The 19,703-nt window shown below is 44.3% G+C and overlaps 1 protein-coding gene across 1 annotated transcript in view; it reads left to right on the top strand.

Annotated features, from left to right (window-relative positions):
* Positions 1–19,703, top strand: part of TLCD2 (TLC domain containing 2) — a 62,637-nt gene that overhangs the window by 5,343 nt on the left and 37,591 nt on the right. The window contains exons 2-3 of the mRNA XM_069761352.1: positions 1,134–1,216; positions 3,764–3,846. Coding sequence (XP_069617453.1) covers positions 1,134–1,216; positions 3,764–3,846 — 166 coding nt within the window. The remainder of the gene's footprint in view (positions 1–1,133; positions 1,217–3,763; positions 3,847–19,703) is intronic.

The raw sequence follows: 19,703 nt of genomic DNA, 5'->3' as shown, positions 1-19,703 counted from the left end.
CAGACTTTCCCATTACTGAGACAGGAGATGACGGTTGGTGCTTATGAGATTCTATGGAAAGGGCAGACACGGACGTCCTGAGTTCTCCTGGAATGACAGTTACACTTTAACCTTTCTTTTTTCAAAATAATGACTCATAGAGCTTATCCGCATTATAGAACTAGTCCTAGATGTAACAAACAAGCGGAGGACAATACGACTTATCGTCAATGTTGTAAGCAACACACCCCAAAAGAACGATACTCAAGTCAAAGTTAGTAGACAAAAAATACAAAACCATTTTATTGATATAAAATACATAGACACTGTGAAATAGGAGTCAAGCAACATACCTAAAAAATGCTATGCGTGAAAACGCAGGGGGCACAAACCCTGGACAAATCCCATCCCATATAGAAAGACCATATGGCTACCATACTAATTAAGAGGCATAATGCCACTGCACAGACCCATTGTAGAGCCAATGCTCCAAAGAATACCTCTCACATACAAACAAAGTGTTAGCATAATAATTACCAATGGCTGGTGCAGTAAGGATGTCCAAGGGATGTGCGCCCGCCCCAACGCACGTTTCGGTGAACCACCTTCGTCAGGGGTGGTTCACCGAAACGTGCGTTGGGGCGGGCGCACATCCCTTGGACATCCTTACTGCACCAGCCATTGGTAATTATTATGCTAACACTTTGTTTGTATGTGAGAGGTATTCTTTGGAGCATTGGCTCTATAATGGGTCTGTGCAGTGGCATTATGCCTCTTAATTAGCATGGTAGCCATATGGTCTTTCTATATGGGATGGGATTTGTCCAGGGTTTGTGCCCCCTGCGTTTTCACGCATAGCATTTTTTAGGTATGTTGCTTGACTCCTATTTCACAGTGTCTATGTATTTTATATCAATAAAATGGTTTTGTATTTTTTGTCTACTAACTTTGACTTGAGTATCGTTCTTTTGGGGTGTGTTCCTTTCTTTTTTCACCATAGATTTAAAGTGTAACTGTGGTTTTAGGAGACTTTTCAGTAATGTCTGTGCCTCCAGCTGCTCTCTCCTCCACATGCAGACCCCCTGACTGTAAAAGACTTTTTTTTTTTTTTGTGATTTCTGCATATCTTACAATCTCCTTTCCTTCTTGTTTAGGTTTTACCTGCATCCTGAGATGGCAGAAGACCTGATCTCCACACATTCCCGCTTCTCGCATTGTCTCATTGCTGTCTCAATCGGTTAGCGGCTTTTGTTGCTCTTTTTATTTTGTCCGTCATCATACGTTAAGGTCACACTCTGACGTTTATAAAATGTCCACTTTTTTTCTTATTTGATAAAAATAACTTGTTTATCAGTATTTGGTCAGTTTTTACCAACAGTGTTTCATCAGTGATTTTTCTATTCCAAATTGTTAATAAAAAAAAATTAAACTGCTAAGTGTTTCCAACCCACTACATTGTTAAAAACGTACAGCACACGGATCACACAAAGGTCCTATCTGTGTGATGTCTGTGATTGTCATGCACCCATAGACTTGTATGGTTGATTTTGATCTGTAATATTTTTTTTTTTTCGGAGACGAGGTACGCATGTGAGTACGTATTATATCTGTGAAGTAAAACATGGGTAGAACACGTACGTGAAAAACTGATGTCTGACTGAGGCCTAAATGTCACGAAAGATTCAAAAGGACAAATCCTCTTTATATTGCTCCTATTCACACACCATATCGACATTTTGTATGTGTGCGTATATAGAGGATACAGGTGCTTCTCACAAAATTAGAATATCATCAAAAAGTTAATTTATTTCAGTTCTTCAATACAAAAAGTGAAATTCATATATAGAGTCATTAAAAACATAGTGATCTATTTCAAGTGTTTATTTTTGTTAATGTTGATGATTTTGGCTTACAGCCAATGAAAACCCAAAAGTCATTATCTCACTAAATTAGAATACTTTATAACACCAGCTTGAAAAATTATTTTAAAATCTGAAATGTTGGCCTACTGAAATGTACGTTCAGTAAATGCACTCAATACTTGGTCGGGGCTCCTTTTGCATCAATTACTGCATCAATGTGGCGTGGCATGGAGGCAATCAGCCTGTGGCACTGCTGAGGGGTTATGGAAGCCCAGGTTGCTTTGTTAGTAGCCTTCAGCTTGTCTGCATTGTTGGGTCTGGTGTCTCTCATCTTCCTCTTTACAATACCCTATAGATTCTCTGTGGAGTTAAGGTCATGTGCGTTTGCTGGCCAATAAAACACAGTGATACTGTTTTTAAACCAGGTATTGGTATTTTAGGCAATGTGGAAAGGTGCCGGTCGCTTGTGCACCTTTTCTTTTTTTTTTTTTTTTTTTTTAACCACATTTTTTCCTTCCACTCAACTTTCCATTAATATGCTTGGATACAGCACTCTGAACAGCCAGCTTCTTCAGCAATGACCTTTTGTGACTTACCCTCCTTGTGTAGTGTGTCAATGACTGCCTTCTGGTCATCTGTCAAGTCAGCAGTCTTCCCCATGATTGTGGAGCCTACTGAAACAGACTAAGGGACCTTTTTAGACACTTAGGAAGCCTTTGCAGGTGTTTTTTGTTAATTATTCTAATTTACTGAGATAATGACTTTTGGGTTTTCATTGGCTGTAAGCCATAATCATCAACATTAACAGAAATAAACACTTGAAATACATCACTCTGTTTGTAATGACTCTATATAATGAGTTCCACTTTTTGTATTGAAGAACTGAAATAAATTCAATTTTTGATGATATTCTAATTTTTGAGAAGCACCTGTGTGAGTCTGTGTGTCTCACAAGACTAGAAGTGCCGGTCATTACCACATTCTTCTGTCATTCCCCCCCCCACCCTTGTACTTTCTCGTGATGTCTCCTGACCATTAAACATGGAACAGAATCTTGAAAACAAAGGAGATTTTGTTAATTTAAAAAAAGAACATTTTTTTCAATAAATTAACTGTTCTACATGAACTTCAGTTTCCATCTCATGGTTCTTAAAAGTAGGGTAATGGAGCCAGTGTAGAGTTGGTCACAAATAAGTAAAAAAAAGAATCAAAATATATTAAGGACTACAGTCAAAATAGATCCAAGGAGAACTGCGGATAAAAGGATTCTCTCTCCAGTTCTTTTAAGCAAGTTGTGTGTCAGTCCTGATTGTACGCCGCTGTGTTTGGGCTCCGTTTTGTACAGAAACATAATAAAGCTGCAAAAAATGTGCTGCATTATTCCTTCTGTAGCCTGGACAGTCTTTCTATCATACAAAGTCCCACTGAGCCGGTATAGTAGGACAGTGGTGCTGTAAAGAGGACTTGTCAACAGGTCAAAAGTGGCCAGATTTTGCTCCTAATATATTAGTGGTGCTCCCCTAATTATATATTAGTGGTGCTCCCCTAATTATTCATAATTTTTTTTTTTAGGAGTCTGACAAGGTTTCAAAGATATTGGCCATTGCTGCCACACTGTTGGATAGATGACAACTCCGCAGCAAGTCCAACCTGTGAGGACGTATCCTACAAGTGATACGTGTCACAAGGATGACGTGGCCCATGTTAAAAAATAACAAACTCGGTCTGTACAAAGTGCCACGTCTATAGGTAACTTTATGCCAAAGGTTTTTTGTTTTTTTTTCTCTTCAGTCCCAGAAAACGCCTTTTATTTTATGACCCAATAAAATATGTTGAAAAGCAAAAGAAAATACTTTGAAGGACGTGCTGATGACTGATCCTTTAAATACATGAAAATGTTTGACACTTGTTTTTTATTCTAGGTTATTTCATTCATGATTTTGTGGATATGCTGCAGAACCAGAAACTTCATCAGTCCTGGGAACTGCTCTTCCATCATGCTGTGGTATGTAACTGTGCAGTTTTTCAATAAATTCTTCTTCTGCTTTATAGTTCTCTGGAAGAAATGCACCTTATAGTCAAACTTTCAAAGGGTTAGTCCAAAAACACTGTCCTTGGGATGAGGGAATGTTGAGATTAAGGCAAAGAATGTGGCTCTTCAACTCTGTCTTGAATGGAGTGACAGTGCGCTTGCTCAACCTCTTTATTCATTGTCAATTAAACTGTAGAAGAGAGCAGAGTACTGTCCCATAGACAATGAATAGAGCAAAAGTCAAGCAAGCGCACTGCCACTCCATTCAAGATAGAGCCCTTATATTAGGTTCACTGAGGGTCCCAGTCATCAGCAAGTTAGGCTTAGTGCCGTGGATAGGGGATAACTTGTGGTTTTGTTTTTTAATAACCCTTTAAACCCTTTAACTGTTGGGTTAAAAGGTTACAATTTCAACAAGTAAAACCTATTTGTTGTAAGAGACTGGGACTGCATGGTGCCTTTGGCCACATCACAGTTTTATTATGGTGCCACACAGCATCAGCAAAGTCAATATGGATGATTTGGCAATACACGGATATAGTTTCATTATTGTGGCATGTAGCATCGACATACGATATATATTTTTTTTAAATTCGTTTATTTATTAAACATAGAATAAAATTACAGCATACATATTTGTCCTTGTGGTTACATTACAGGGATTGAAAAGGACAGAACATACATATGTCAATCATTTCACATATAGAAAACGTATGTACTAAATTATGAAACAGTCAGAACATAGGGTTCTTGAACTACAACCAAACTAAACCTCCAGAACTACTAAGCCGCCACTTAACCAAAGTTGAATACATTATTTATTTTGTTCCTTTCCCATTGCGCAATATTTGCAGATCAAAGGACCAAGTAAACCACATTTCTCCCAATTAGTCAGGTCACAGAGTGAGATGAGAGGCGTTCCATCTATCCCAAATTTTGCTGAACTTATACGGGCAGCCCCTATTTTGATAAAGAGTGCGCTCATAGGGGGCAACTGCATTCACCAGTTCAATCCAGGACCTAACGGAGGGGGGTGAATTGCCCATCCACCGCATAGCTAGCAACTTCCTTGCCAAGAAAAGTGTTTCTCGTAGAAAAATCCCCGTATAGTGTTCCCAGGCCTCCTCGTCCCACACTCCAAACAGGCAAATTAAGGGTTCAAGAGGAATCGGAATTGACAGTATTGAAGCTAATAATGACGTCACCTCCCTCCAGTAATGAGAGACTATGGGGCACTGCCATATCATGTGTATAAAATCAGCGTCGGGTGAGTGGCAACGCAAACATTCCGACGTCGAGTATCGACCCATCCGACAAAGTCTCAACGGAGTCAAATATGACTGGTGGATTATATATAATTGGGTCATCTTATTATTGGCTGATGGGGAGACTCTGAGGGGTGTAAGACTCATGCTGGTGTGGTAGATGGAGGCAGGTATATCTCGCCCAGGTGTTTGTCCTATGTGAATTAGGCCACTCAGTATCTTCAGGGTGCTAATGGGTTAATGATTGCAGGAATAAAAGATGACCAGCTGGGTGTTTCCAGTGTCTGCCTGGGGCACACAGATTGCCTGCCTGTGTGGGACAAACGTGAGTGAAGAGCTCTGCTCAAGATCTGTGCGATGTTAGCTGGGTGGGAAAAGCCCCCCAGTTGTTGAGATAGCAACGTATTTGTTTAGTTAGCGCCGGACAGGCTAGGATTTATTTTTATGTTTTGTTTTATCTATGTTGCTTTCACGTTAATAAATCTGACCTTAGGTCAGCCTGCTCAGAAACCTGCTGTACGCCTCAGATTCAATGCACAAACCACGTGTCCTTTGACCCCAGCAAAGGCGATCCCAGAGTGTTTTGTCACATTGTGGTGGAGAACGCGGGCATACCGTGGCACAGGCGACAGCATGGAAGACGTGGTGAAAGCCTTAGTACAGTCCACTGCCGTACAGCAGCAGGCCACTGCCGCACAGCACGAAGCTAATCGCTTGATTGGCGCACAGCTGAAGGAGTTACTGGACATGACGGTTGCAGACCGCCAACTTCTCCAACAGGTGGCGCAGCGCCTGGTGAGCATGCCTGACGCTGACCCGGAAGCAGAGTCCAGAAGGATCCATGTGAGTCGATACTGGCAAAAGCTGACTGCAGAAGATGACGTCGAGGCATACCTGACAACGTTTGAGCGGACGGCATTGAGAGAGAAGTGGCTGAAGGCACGATGGGCCGATTTGATTGCCCCGTTTCTCTCCGGCGAGGCCCAAAAAGCTTACCATGATTTGGACCCGGAGGTCGCTCAGGACTTTGAGAAGCTGAAAGCTGAGATCCTGGCCCGGCTGGGTGTGACGACGGCTGTCCGTGCACAGAGGGTACATCAGTGGACATACCAGCAAGATAAACCAGCGCGGTCTCAGATGTTCGACCTGATCTACTTGACAAAGAAATGGCTGCAACCCGAGGTACTGACAATACCCGAAATAATCCAGCGGGTTGTCCTGGACAAGTACCTGAGAGTACTACCCCCAGCGCTGAAAAGGTGGGTAAGCCAAGGAAATCCCACGACAGCGGATCAACTTGTGGAGTTGGTCGAGCGTTATTCCGTGGCAGAAGGACTTCCCGACGACACCGCCAAACCCCGGTCTGTGCCTCCTCCTCGTGGAACCGGTAAGACTGTTCCAGGGACCACGGGTGAAGGAAAATCGCTTAAAACTGTGGGGGAGGAGTCCGGGACTGCTCGCCCTCCGAGACCAAGAGTATTGGACGGTGGTCTCAGTAGGGGACCTGTTAGGTGTTTCCGCTGCCATGAGAAGGGTCATGTTTCTGCGAACTGTCCTGTTACCGCTGAACCCATGCAGTGCGACGTTATAGACTCTAGAAAACGCATGTCTTTGGTTACACAGCTAGTGAGTGTGAATGCGGGTCAAAATGATACAGTGAAACACCTGTGTGAATTATCTGTTGATGGGAAAAATGTTGTGGCATTACTAGACTCTGGAAGTGTGGTGACTCTGGTGAAAGCTAGTCTAGTGGCACTTCCGTCTGGTCCGTCTGACAAGTTTTCTGTGACGTGTGTGCATGGTGACACCCGCTCGTACTTAACAGCGGTCATATGGATTTCTACTCCCTATGGGTCAGTGCAGCACAAAGTGGGACTCGTTCCCGCATTGTTACATGATGTAATCCTGGGCAGGGATTTTCCCTATTTCTGGCAGTTGTGGGAGAATCAGTTGCTCCTTCACGGTAGCTGTACCCGTGAATCTTCTCCCATGCCATCTGGGGGTCCCGAGTCCCTAGAGGAGACCCCACAGGAAGATGTTGCTGGGGAGGTTAGTGAATCTAACCTTCAGTACCCCTTCTCCGTCATGGCGGGGGAAACAGAGGAAACTGAGGAACCTCAGCGAGAGGCGGAGGCAGACAGCCATCCGGCACCCTGCCTGCCAGATTTGGGAGTCCAGGTGGATGACTTCCACAGCGAGCAAATGAAAGATCCTACCCTGACTCCGGCTAGGAAAAATGTAAAAATGATAGATGGGGTACCCGTAGAACCTGACACTAGGCTAGCGTACCCATATATGGTTCTTGAAAATGATTTGCTCTACCAGGTAGAAAAAAAAGGGGAAGACACAGTGAAACGGTTAGTGGTACCCAAACCTTATCGGCGGAAGGTACTGGATTTGGCCCACGGACATATAATGGGGGGACATCTGGGGGTACCGAAAACCACAGAAAGGATATTGCATTGTTTTGTGTGGCCTGGAATACATTGTGATGTGCGTAACTATTGTGAGTCCTGTCCAGAGTGCCAAATCGCGGCCCTTAAATCTCAGTTCCGTAGCCCTTTGGTACCCCTTCCTATCATCGGGGTCCCTTTTGAGAGAATTGGGATGGATTTGGTTGGGCCCCTTCCCCGATCCGCACGTGGGCACCAACATATCCTCCTCATCGTGGACTATGCCACTCGTTACCCGGAAGCCGTCCCTTTGCGTAACACAGCTACCAAGACGATCGCCAAGGAATTGGTGCAAGTGTTTAGTCGGGTGGGAATTCCAAAACAGATACTCACCGACCAGGGGACTCCCTTTATGTCGAGGGTAATGAAGGAGCTCTGCAGGCTCTTACAAATAGACCCGTTGCGTACGTCTGTCTATCACCCTCAAACAGATGGCCTGGTTGAGCGCTTCAACAAAACCTTAAAACAGATGCTCCGGAAGGCGATAGACAAAGATGGGAAGAACTGGGATTACATGTTACCCTATTTGCTGTTTGCCATTAGGGAAGTTCCGCAGTCTTCCACAGGGTTTTCGCCTTTCGAACTGTTGTACGCCCGTCGTCCCCGGGGACTGCTGGACGTCGCAAAAGAAACTTGGGAAGGTCAAGTCACTCCCTTTAAAACGGTGATCGACCATGTAACACAAATGCAGGATCGTATTGCCGCTGTCATGCCCATTGTTAGGGACCATATGTTACAGGCCCAGGGAGCCCAGAGGCAAAGTTATGATAGAGGCGCTAAGGTCCGTACATTTGCACCCGGCGATAGGGTGTTGGTCCTAATCCCTACGGTGGATAGTAAATTCCTGGCGAAATGGCAGGGCCCATTTGAGGTCCGAGAAAGAGTTGGTGAAGTGAACTATAAAGTGTACCAGCCGGGTAAGAGAAAACCGGAACAGATTTATCATGTGAATCTGATAAAATCCTGGAAAGACCGCTCTGCCCTAACGGCGGATCTGCCCCGTCCGGTTTGTTCACCTACTGTACCAGAGGTGCGGGTTGCTGAGACTCTCTCAGAACGACAAAAATCTGAGGTTAAGCAATTTTTGTTACAGAACCGACAGTTTTTCTCCGAAAAACCTGGCCGGACTAAGTTGGTGAAACATGAGATTGTCACAGAGCCTGGCGTCACTGTTCATGTGAAGCCCTACCGGATTCCGGAAGCCCGCCGTGAAGCTGTCTCCCGGGAAGTGATGGCAATGTTGGACTTAGGAGTCATTGAGGAGTCACACAGCGCCTGGTCCAGTCCAATTGTGTTGATACCTAAACCGGATGGCTCCATCCGGTTTTGTAATGACTTTAGGAAACTGAATGCAGTTTCTAAATTTGATGCGTACCCTATGCCCCGGGTCGATGAGTTGATCGACCGGCTTGGTAAAGCCCGATACATTACGACCCTGGATTTAACAAAGGGGTACTGGCAGATTCCTCTGGCCGAGGCGGCCAGAGAGAAGACGGCATTTGCTACACCGGAAGGTCTGTTCCAGTATGTCTATATGCCGTTTGGACTTCACGGAGCTCCCGCAACGTTCCAGAGATTGATGGATCGAGTCTTGAGACCTCACAGACAGTACGCTTCTGCCTACCTGGATGACATTGTAATTTACAGCATGGACTGGGAAACTCATCTCCAGAAGGTACAAGCGGTGATTGATGACCTGCGAGATGCAGGCTTAACGGCAAACCCCAAGAAATGCCACATCGGGCTTGAAGAAGCCCGATACTTGGGCTACGTGATTGGCCGAGGAGTGGTTAAACCCCAGATCGACAAAATACAGGCAATTCAGGGCTGGCCACAACCAGTGAACAAGAAACAAGTGCAGGCTTTCCTGGGGATTGCCGGCTATTATCGCCGGTTCATACCCAATTTTGCAGCCATGGCTACTCCCTTGACGGATCTTACCAAGGGGAAGGGTTCCGTCATGGTAAAATGGACCTCAGCTGCTGAAGAGGCCTTCCACAGCCTGAAACGGGCTTTGTGCTCTCAGCCCGTACTAGTGACTCCTGATTTCAGCAGCGAGTTTGTGGTACAAACTGATGCCTCTGATACTGGTGTCGGAGCTGTACTTTCCCAGGTGAGGGACGGAGTCGAACACCCGGTCCTCTATCTCAGTCGGAAACTGAATGTACATGAGCAGAGATATGCGGTGGTTGAAAAAGAGTGCCTAGCCATTAAATGGGCTCTCGACTCCCTCAAGTATTACCTGGCTGGTAGGAAGTTTAGGCTGGTCACAGACCATGCCCCTCTCAAGTGGATGCACCTCCACAAGGACCGTAATAGTCGGGTAACCCGGTGGTTCCTTGCCCTGCAGGCTTACTCTTTTACGGTGGAGCACCGACCTGGGGTGCAGATGGGGAACGCCGATGCCCTATCCCGAGTGCACTGTTTCAAAAGTGTTCTTGCTCGACCGGAGTGGTCTGAGCAAGGGGGGGGAATATGTAAGACTCATGCTGGTGTGGTAGATGGAGGCAGGTATATCTCGCCCAGGTGTTTGTCCTATGTGAATTAGGCCACTCAGTATCTTCAGGGTGCTAATGGGTTAATGATTGCAGGAATAAAAGATGACCAGCTGGGTGTTTCCAGTGTCTGCCTGGGGCACACAGATTGCCTGCCTGTGTGGGACAAACGTGAGTGAAGAGCTCTGCTCAAGATCTGTGCGATGTTAGCTGGGTGGGAAAAGCCCCCCCAGTTGTTGAGATAGCAACGTATTTGTTTAGTTAGCGCCGGACAGGCTAGGATTTATTTTTATGTTTTGTTTTATCTATGTTGCTTTCACGTTAATAAATCTGACCTGAGGTCAGCCTGCTCAGAAACCTGCTGTACGCCTCAGATTCAATGCACAAACCACGTGTCCTTTGACCCCAGCAAAGGCGATCCCAGAGTGTTTTGTCACAGGGGGGATTCCAAAATATCCTCCCATTCCTCACTTTGCATATCAGGAAAAAGCCCCTCCCATTTGCCTCTCACCGAATCCACAACAGAGTTCGTTCCCGCTGATAGCAGATATGTGTATAGGGACGAGATAAGACCCTGAGGTCCCTGGGACTTAAGAATACCTATCAGAGGTAAAGATGAGATGTTACGGTTCATTCCTGACAAATTACTGAACGGCAGATCTGAGTTGCAGGTATCGAAAAAATTGAGACCTTGGAAGGTCATATTTATTTTGTAGTTGTTCAAAGGACATAAAAACCCCCTGATCATATAAATCTCCCATCAACAGAACCCCGTAGGAAACCCAAAATTTTGTAGATGGGTGATTCACTAACGTCGGGAAATAACTGTTATCCCACAGAGGCATCTCGGCCACAATGTCCCCAAATCCAGTAACTTTTTTAATTTTCTTCCAAGTGGATCTCGCCAATCGAATCATGGGCAGCAAACTAGGAGCGCTTATTTTCCCCGATTCCAAAAGACCCAGCGGACATTTAGCACCAACAGAACTAACTAAGTGATTTTCAGAATTAGGGAGATAGTTATGAGGCATCCATTTACATAATGCTTTAGCCTGTCCCGCCAAATAATATAAAAAAAAAATCTGGCAGTGCCGCTCCTCCCTCCTGTTTAGGTCTTTGCAAAGTAGTTAGTTTGAGTTTGGGCCTGCTTTTCCCCCACACAAATGAAGTAACGTGAGAATTTAAACTGGTAAAGAAGAATTTTGGTACAGTTACTGCACTATGTTGAAGGCAATAGTTGAATTTAGGGAGCAAAATCATTTTTATGAGATTAATGCGGCCCGCTACGGACAATGGAAGCTTACTCCAAGATGCAAATTTCAATTTAGTGTATTCCAACAGGGGGAGAACATTGAGCTGTAGGTCCAACCCACTGCGCTGGGACATGTAGATACCCAGGTACTTAAATTCAGACACTATGGGCAGTAAAGAAAGAGTACTAAGACCGGGTGCTGGGAGTTGAGATAAAGGTAATAGGGCAGATTTATCCCAATTAATATATAGGCCTGAGAACCCACTAAATTTATCTATGGTAGCAATTTTTTTTGGCAACGTTTCTTCTGCCCTATCCATTAATATTATCATATCATCAGAATACAAACCAATGATGTCGGTGCGGTCCGCTATCTTAATACCATCAATACCAGGAGTTGAACGCAAGCGCACAGCTAATGCCTCTATTGCTAAAGCAAATAGGGCCGGAGAGAGGGGACATCCTTGACGGGTTCCCCTATATAGTGAAAAAGGTTCAGACATAGAGCCGTTGACAACTATACGGGCCTTGGGTTTCAGATATAACACACCAACCCATTTCAAAAATTTCTCCCCAAAAGCCATATTTCTGCAGACAAGCAGACAAAAAGGGCCATTCAAGTGAGTCGAACGCCTTGGCTGCGTCCATTGACGCCAATGCCCAGGCATTGTCTGGTAACAAAGAACTGTACTGAATCACCGACTGGACCCGTCTAATATTTATAGAGGTGCTATAACCGGGCATAAAGCCAGTTTGATCTGGATGTATAATGGAGTTCAACCTGGTAGCCAGTATCTTAGCAAGGATCTTATAATCCACATTTACCAAGGATATAGGACGGTAGGATCCGCATTCCAAAGGATCTTTCCCCTCCTTCTTAAGTACAATAATATGTGCCTCATAAAAAGTATCAGGTAGACACCCTCCCTTCCATATCTCTTTAAATACTTTCAATAGAAGCGGAGCCAGTATCCCCCGGTATCTCCTATACAACTCTACAGGGAAGCCTTTCCAGAGGCCATATCTGTTATAGCTTGCTCCACTTCCTCCAGGGTAAATTCAGCGTCCATAAAGGTCTGCTGGGCGGAACTCAGCACAGGGAGTGTTATATCGGACAAATATCCCAGACAATCGGGAACACCAAAACCGCTCTTAGATTCATACAGCCCCTTATAATAGTTATAAAAACATTGGAGTATTCCCTCAGTAGTGGAATTCAATGAGCCGTCCGGTGAGCGAATTTGTAATATCATGTTAGATGTGTTGTGTTGACGCACCAAGTAGGCCAGAAATTTCCCCGCCTGATTCCCCATTTCAAAGTACGATTGTCGCGTAAAAAACAACTTACGCTTAGACTTGGTGTCTATGTGTTGGGTGTATAGTCTTTGCAGAGTCAACCACTCAACCTTATTATCATTAGTCTGGTCAGCTGTATATGTTGCCTCAGCATTTCTCAAACGGTGTTCAATCTCATCATCCTCCCTCGATGTTACCCTTTTAATATATGAAATTGTAGAAGACAGACAGCCCCTCAGATATGCCTTAAGTGTATCCCAAAATAAGTTAATATTCTGAAGTTCTGAGTGGGACTGAATGAAGCAGTTCAGCTGGTCAACTGTCCTATCGTCCAAATCTATTAGTTTAACCCCTCTGTGACCTTAGACGTACTATCCCGTCGAGGTGCCCTGGGCTTATCTGACCCTGGACGGGATAGTACGTCATAGCCGATCGGCCGCGCTCACGGGGGGAGCGCGGCCGATCGCGGCCGGGTGTCAGCTGCTTATCGCAGCTGACATCCGGCACTATGTGCCAGGAGCGGTCACGGACCGCCCCCGGCACATTAACCCCTGGCACACCGCGATCAAAGATGATCGCGATGTGCCGGCGGTGCAGGGAAGCACCGCGCAGGGAGGGGGCTCCCTGCGGGCTTCCCTGAGCCCCCCGCAGCAACGCGATGTGATCGCGTTGCTGCGAGGGTCTCCTCACCTCCCTCCCTGCTCGAGCCCCGGATCCAAGATGGCCGCGGATCCGGGTCCTGCAGGGAGGGAGGTGGCTTCACAGAGCCTGCTTAGAGCAGGCACTGTGAAGGCTGCAGCGCTGCATGTCAGATCAGTGATCTGACAGAGTGCTGTGCAAACTGTCAGATCACTGATCTGTGATGTCCCCCCCTGGGACAAAGTAAAAAAGTAAGAAAAAATTTTTCCAAATGTGTAAAAAAAAATAAAAAAAAATATTCCAAAATAATGAAAAAAGAAAAAAAATATTATTCCCATAAATACATTTCTTCATCTAAATAAAAAAAACAAAACAATAAAAGTACACATATTTAGTATCGCCGCGTCCGTAACGACCCGACCTATAAAACTGTCCCACTAGTTAACCCCTTCAGTAAACACCGTAAGAAAAAAAAAAAAAAAACGAGGCAAAAAACAACGCTTTATTATCATACCGCCGAACAAAAAGTGGAATAACACGCGATCAAAAGGACAGATATAAATAACCATGGTACCGCTGAAAGCGTCATATTGTCCCGCAAAAAAAGAGCCGCCATACAGCATCATCAGCAAAAAAATAAAAAAGTTATAGTCCTGAGAATAAAGCGATGCAAAAATAATTATTTTTTCTGTAAAATAGTTTTTATCGTATAAAAGCACCAAACCATAAAAAAATGATATAAATGAGGTATCGCTGTAATCGTACTGACCCGAAGAATAAAACTGATTTATCAATTTTACCAAACGCGGAACGGTATAAACGCCTCCCCCAATAGAAATTCATGAATAGCTGGCTTTTGGTCATTCTTCCTCACAAAAATCGGAATAAAAAGCGATAAAAAAATGTCACGTGCCCAAAAATGTTTTCAATAAAAACGTCAACTCGTCCCGCAAAAAACAAGACCTCACATGACTCTGTGGACCAAAATATGGAAAAATTATAGCTCTCAAAATGTGGTATTGCAAAAAATATTTTTTGCAATAAAAAGGGTCTTTCAGTGTGTGACGGCTGCCAATCATAAAAATCCGCTAAAAAACTCGCTATAAAAGTAAATCAAACCCCCCTTCATCACCCCCTTAGTTAGGGAAAAATAAAAAAAAATGTATTTCCATTTTCCCATTAGGGTTAGGGCTAGGGTTAGGGTTAGGGCTAGGGTTAGGGCTAGGGTTAGGGCTAGGGTTAGGGTTAGGGTTGGGGCTACAGTTAGGGTTGGGGCTAAAGTTAGGGTTAGGGTTTAGATTACATTTACAGTTGGGAATAGGGTTGGGATTAGGGTTAGGGGTGTGTCAGGGTTAGAGGTGTGGTTAGGGTTACCGTTGGAATTAGGGTTAGGGGTGTGTTTAGATTAGGGTTTCAGTTATAATTGGGGGGTTTCCACTGTTTCGGCACATCAGGGGCTCTCCAAACACGACATGGCGTCCGATCTCAATTCCAGCCAATTCTGCGTTGAAAAAGTAAAACAGTGCTCCTTCCCTTCCGAGCTCTCCTGTGTGCCCAAACAGGGGTTTACCCCAACATATGGGGTATCAGCGTACTCAGGACAAATTGGACAACAACTTTTGTGGACCAATTTCTCCTGTTACCCTTGGGAAAATACAAAACTGGGGGCTAAAAAATAATTTTTGTGGAAAAAAAAATATTTTTTATTTGCATGGCTCTGCGTTATAAACTGTAGTGAAATACTTGGGGGTTCAAAGCTCTCACAACACATCAAGATGAGTTCCTTAGGGGGTCTACTTTCCAAAATGGTGTCACTTGTGGGGGGTTTCTACTGTTTAGGTACATTAGGGGCTCTGCAAACGCAATGTGACGCCTGCAGACCATTCCATCTAAGTCTGCATTCCAAATGGCGCTCCTTCCCTTCCGAACCCTCCCATGCGCCCAAACGGTGGTTCCCCCCCACATATGGGGTATCAGCGTACTCAGGACAAATTGGACAACAACTTTTGGGGTCCAATTTCTCCTGTTACCCTAGGGAAAATACAAAACTGGGGGCTAAAAAATAATTTTTGTGGGAAAAAAATTTTGTTTTATTTTTATGGCTCTGCATTATAAACTTCTGTGAAGCCCTTGGTGGGTCAAAGTGCTCACCACACATCCAGATAAGTTCCTTAGGGGGTCTACTTTCCAAAATGGTGTCACTTGTGGGGGGTTTCAATGTTTAGGCACATCAGTGGCTCTCCAAACGCAACATGGCGTCCCATCTCAATTCCTGTCAATTTTGCATTGAAAAGTCAAACGGCGCTCCTTCCCTTCCGAGCTCTCCCATGCGCCCAAACAGTGGTTTACTGCCACATATGGGGTATCAGCGTACTCGGGACAAATTGGACAACAACTTTTGAGGTCCAATTTCTTCTCTTACCCTTGGAAAAATAAAAAATTGGGGGCAAAAATATAATTTTTGTGAAAAAATATGATTTTTTATTTTTACGGTTCTGCATTATAAACTTCTGTGAAGCACTTGGTGGGTCAAAGTGCTCACCACACCTCTAGATAAGTTCCTTAGGGGGTCTACTTTCCAAAATGGTGTCACTTGTGGGGGGTTTCAATGTTTAGGCACATCAGTGGCTCTCCAAATGCAATATGGCGTCCCATCTCAATTTCTGTCAATTTTGCATTGAAAAGTCAAACTGCGCTCCTTCCCTTCCGAGCTCTCCCATGCGCCCAAACAGTGGTTTACTGCCACATATGGGGTATCAGCGTACTCAGGACAAATTGGACAACAACTTTTTGGGTCCAATTTCTCCTGTTACCCTTGGTAAAATAAAACAAATTGGAGCTGAAGTAAATTTTTTGTGTAAAAAAGTTAAATGTTCATTTTTATTTAAACATTCCAAAAATTCCTATTAAACACCTGAAGGGTTAATAAACTTGAATGTGGTTTTGAGCACCTTGAGGGGTGCAGTTTTTAGAATGGTGTCACACTTGGGCATTTTCTATCATATAGACCCCTCAAAATGACTTCAAATGAGACGTGGTCCCTAAAAAAAAAATGGTGTTGTAAAAATGAGAAATTGCTGGTCAACTTTTAACCCTTATAACTCCCTAACAAAAAAAAAAATTGGTTCCAAAATTATGCTGATGTAAAGGAGACATGTGGGAAATGTTACTTATTAAGTATTTTGTGTGACATATCTCTGTGATTTAATTGCATAAAAATTCAAAGTTTGAAAATTGCGAAATTTTCAAAATTTTCGCCAAATTTCCGTTTTTTTCACAAATAAACGCAGGTACTATCAAAGAAATTTTACCACTATCATGAAGTACAATATGTCACGAGAAAACAATGTCAGAATCACCGGGATCCGTTGAAGCGTTTCGGAGTTATAACCTCATAAAGGGACAGTGGTCAGAATTGTAAAAATTGGCCTGGTCATTAACGTGCAAACCACCCTTGGGGGTAAAGGGGTTAAGCCAAAAGGGATTCAATTTCCATACTCTACCATTATTTAACGTCCCAAACACAAGTTTAAGAATAATCGGACTATGATCCGAGGTCCCTCTATTACCGTGTTCTACGCTATCCACCCACCGCACCAGGTCGCCGGATCCGAAGATATAATCTATGCGAGAGAGGGAACTTCTAGTGGATGAGTGGCAGGTATATCCCCTCTCCCCGGGGTGATGCATCCTCCATAGATCTATCCAGCCGCTACCTTCCATGAACAGTGTTAACTGAGTCGTGGTCGAGGAAGAAGAAGAAGACAAAGGTTCCCCAGGTGACCCATCTCCCAATCGCACTCTATCTAAATTACTGTCCATAACTAAGTTGAAGTCACCCATACAAATAACATGTGCGTCCGGGTAGCTTAATGCAAAGCTCATTGCCATCTTAAGTACTGAAGTAGTAGCCGGGGGGGGGGGGGGGGTTATATATGCATAGTATGACGTATTCGCGGGAATTAATTAATGCATGGACAAAAACAAAACGTCCCTCTAAATCTCGCCGAGTCGTCTGGGCCTCCCATTGGACATCTTTGTGTACTAATAGTGATACCCCTCTCGAGTAGCTAGTGTGAAACGCGTGAGCATACCACTGTACCCATGGTTTCTGTACACCTCTGGCTGTATCTCTGGTTAGATGTGTCTCTACCAGGGCCACAATATGAGGATGATATCGTCTAATTTGAGAGAACACCTTGATTTTCTTCCGGGGTGATTTAATACCCCGAATGCTCCATGTCATATATATCAACTCAGACTCCATATCCAGCAATTAAAAAACATGGTATGCATTGATGGTGAGAAAAGTCCGCTAATTATGCATGGGAAGTCATAATGGCTTTGGAGGCGGCTCTTACCCAAATACCTACTAAAACTAATTAAATCTAACAATAAAGAAAAACCACAACTTAACAAAAACTGAACAGTAGAGGAGTAAGATCCTGTACTCCTACAGTCAGATATAAAAGGGGATACCCTCACTGAATCCAGCGTCCGGTATTGTTAACAACCTCAGCACCCACTTAGAGAGCTCCGTTTATGTTACCATTAGACAAGGAGCATAAATTAGGAGTCTTTCACATTAGACACCCCGTGAGAACGCAACCATTCGGCCGCCTCCGCTGGATCCGTGAAGAATAAGGTGGAACCATCATGAACAATGCGCAGTCGAGCCGGATAAAGCATGGAGTAGATGATACTCTTATCTCTAAGTTGTTTCTTGATGTCCATGAACCGCGCCCGCTGTTTTTGGAGTTCCATGGAAAAATCCGGAAAAATCGATATGGTAGCATTGTTGAATTTAATAGGGCCCTTCTGTCGTGCCAGACGAAGAACAGCATCTCTGTCTCTACAGTTGAGAAGACGTGCCAGGAAGGGTCGGGGTGGAGTTCCAGGGGGAAGAGGTCTCGTTGGGACCCTATGGGCCCTCTCCACTGCAAATGTTGAAGAAAATTCGTCCCCCAGGGAGGCCTTAAGCCAGTCCTCCAGAAATTGTTCGGGTTGCTGACCCTCCGAACGCTCCGGCAGACCGATAATTCGAATATTATTGCGACGCAGTCTGTTTTCCAAGTCATCTGCCTTTTGTTTCCAGGCGTTTACTGAGCCAGCGGCTTTTGTCAACTTAGCCTCCATAGGGGTGATGGTATCCTCTATATGAGACACTCTTGTTTCAACCTCCGAAATACGCCCTCTCATAGCTTGCATATCATGCCGCAGACGACCCACCTCAGTATGCACATCCTCTATTTTTTCTGTGAGAGATGATCTAGTGAGGGATATAGCCTGCATTAGCTGCTCTGACGCCTGTTTAAGAGTCAGTTCATCTTGTTCTCCCTCCTCATTACTATCAGAAAGACGATTTTTACGTTGGGTCTGTGCAGGGTTATTTCTGAGAGTGCGTGTGCTATCAGAAGGATCCTCTCTGGCGTACTTCCTTAGTTTATCAGCAGCCCCTGTTCCCTTAGAGTGATGCATGGCAGGCAGCTAGAGGGCTCCACTGGTTAATTGCAGTTATATGTGTATATAGTGCACTCTCCAGATCCAGTCACAACAGAGTTAAATGTAGGGCTACAGGTCCTTCTCAAAAAATTAGCATATAGTGTTAAATTTCATTATTTACCATAATGTAATGATTACAATTAAACTTTCATATATTATAGATTCATTATCCACCAACTGAAATTTGTCAGGTCTTTTATTGTTTTAATACTGATGATTTTGGCATACAATTCCTGATAACCCAAAAAACCTGTCTCAATAAATTAGCATATTTCACCCATCCAATCAAATAAAAGTGTTTTTTAATAACAAACAAAAAAACCATCAAATAATAATGTTCAGTTATGCACTCAATACTTGGTCGGGAATCCTTTGGCAGAAATGACTGCTTCAATGCGGCGTGGCATGGAGGCAATCAGCCTGTGACACTGCTGAGATGTTATGGAGGCCCAGGATGCTTCAATAGCGGCCTTAAGCTCATCCAGAGTGTTGGGTCTTGCGTCTCTCAACTTTCTCTTCACAGTATCCCACAGATTCTCTATGGGGTTCAGGTCAGGAGAGTTGGCAGGCCAATTGAGCACAGTAATACCATGGTCAGTAAACCATTTACCAGTGGTTTTGGCACTGTGAGCAGGTGCCAGGTCGTGCTGAAAAATGAAATCTTCATCTCCATAAAGCATTTCAGCCGATGGAAGCATGAAGTGCTCCAAAATCTCCTGATAGCTAGCTGCATTGACCCTGCCCTTGATGAAACACAGTGGACCAACACCAGCAGCTGACATGGCACCCCACACCATCACTGACTGTGGGTACTTGACACTGGACTTCAGGCATTTTGGCATTTCCTTCTCCCCAGTCTTCCTCCAGACTCTGGCACCTTGATTTCCGAATGACATGCAAAATTTGCTTTCATCAGAAAAAAGTACTT

This window comes from Ranitomeya imitator, chromosome 3 (genome assembly GCF_032444005.1).
Source record: "Ranitomeya imitator isolate aRanImi1 chromosome 3, aRanImi1.pri, whole genome shotgun sequence".
NCBI lineage: Eukaryota > Metazoa > Chordata > Amphibia > Anura > Dendrobatidae > Ranitomeya > Ranitomeya imitator.
The sequence above is the reverse complement of the archived record's forward strand: the minus strand, read 5'-3'. Positions and strand labels throughout refer to the sequence as shown.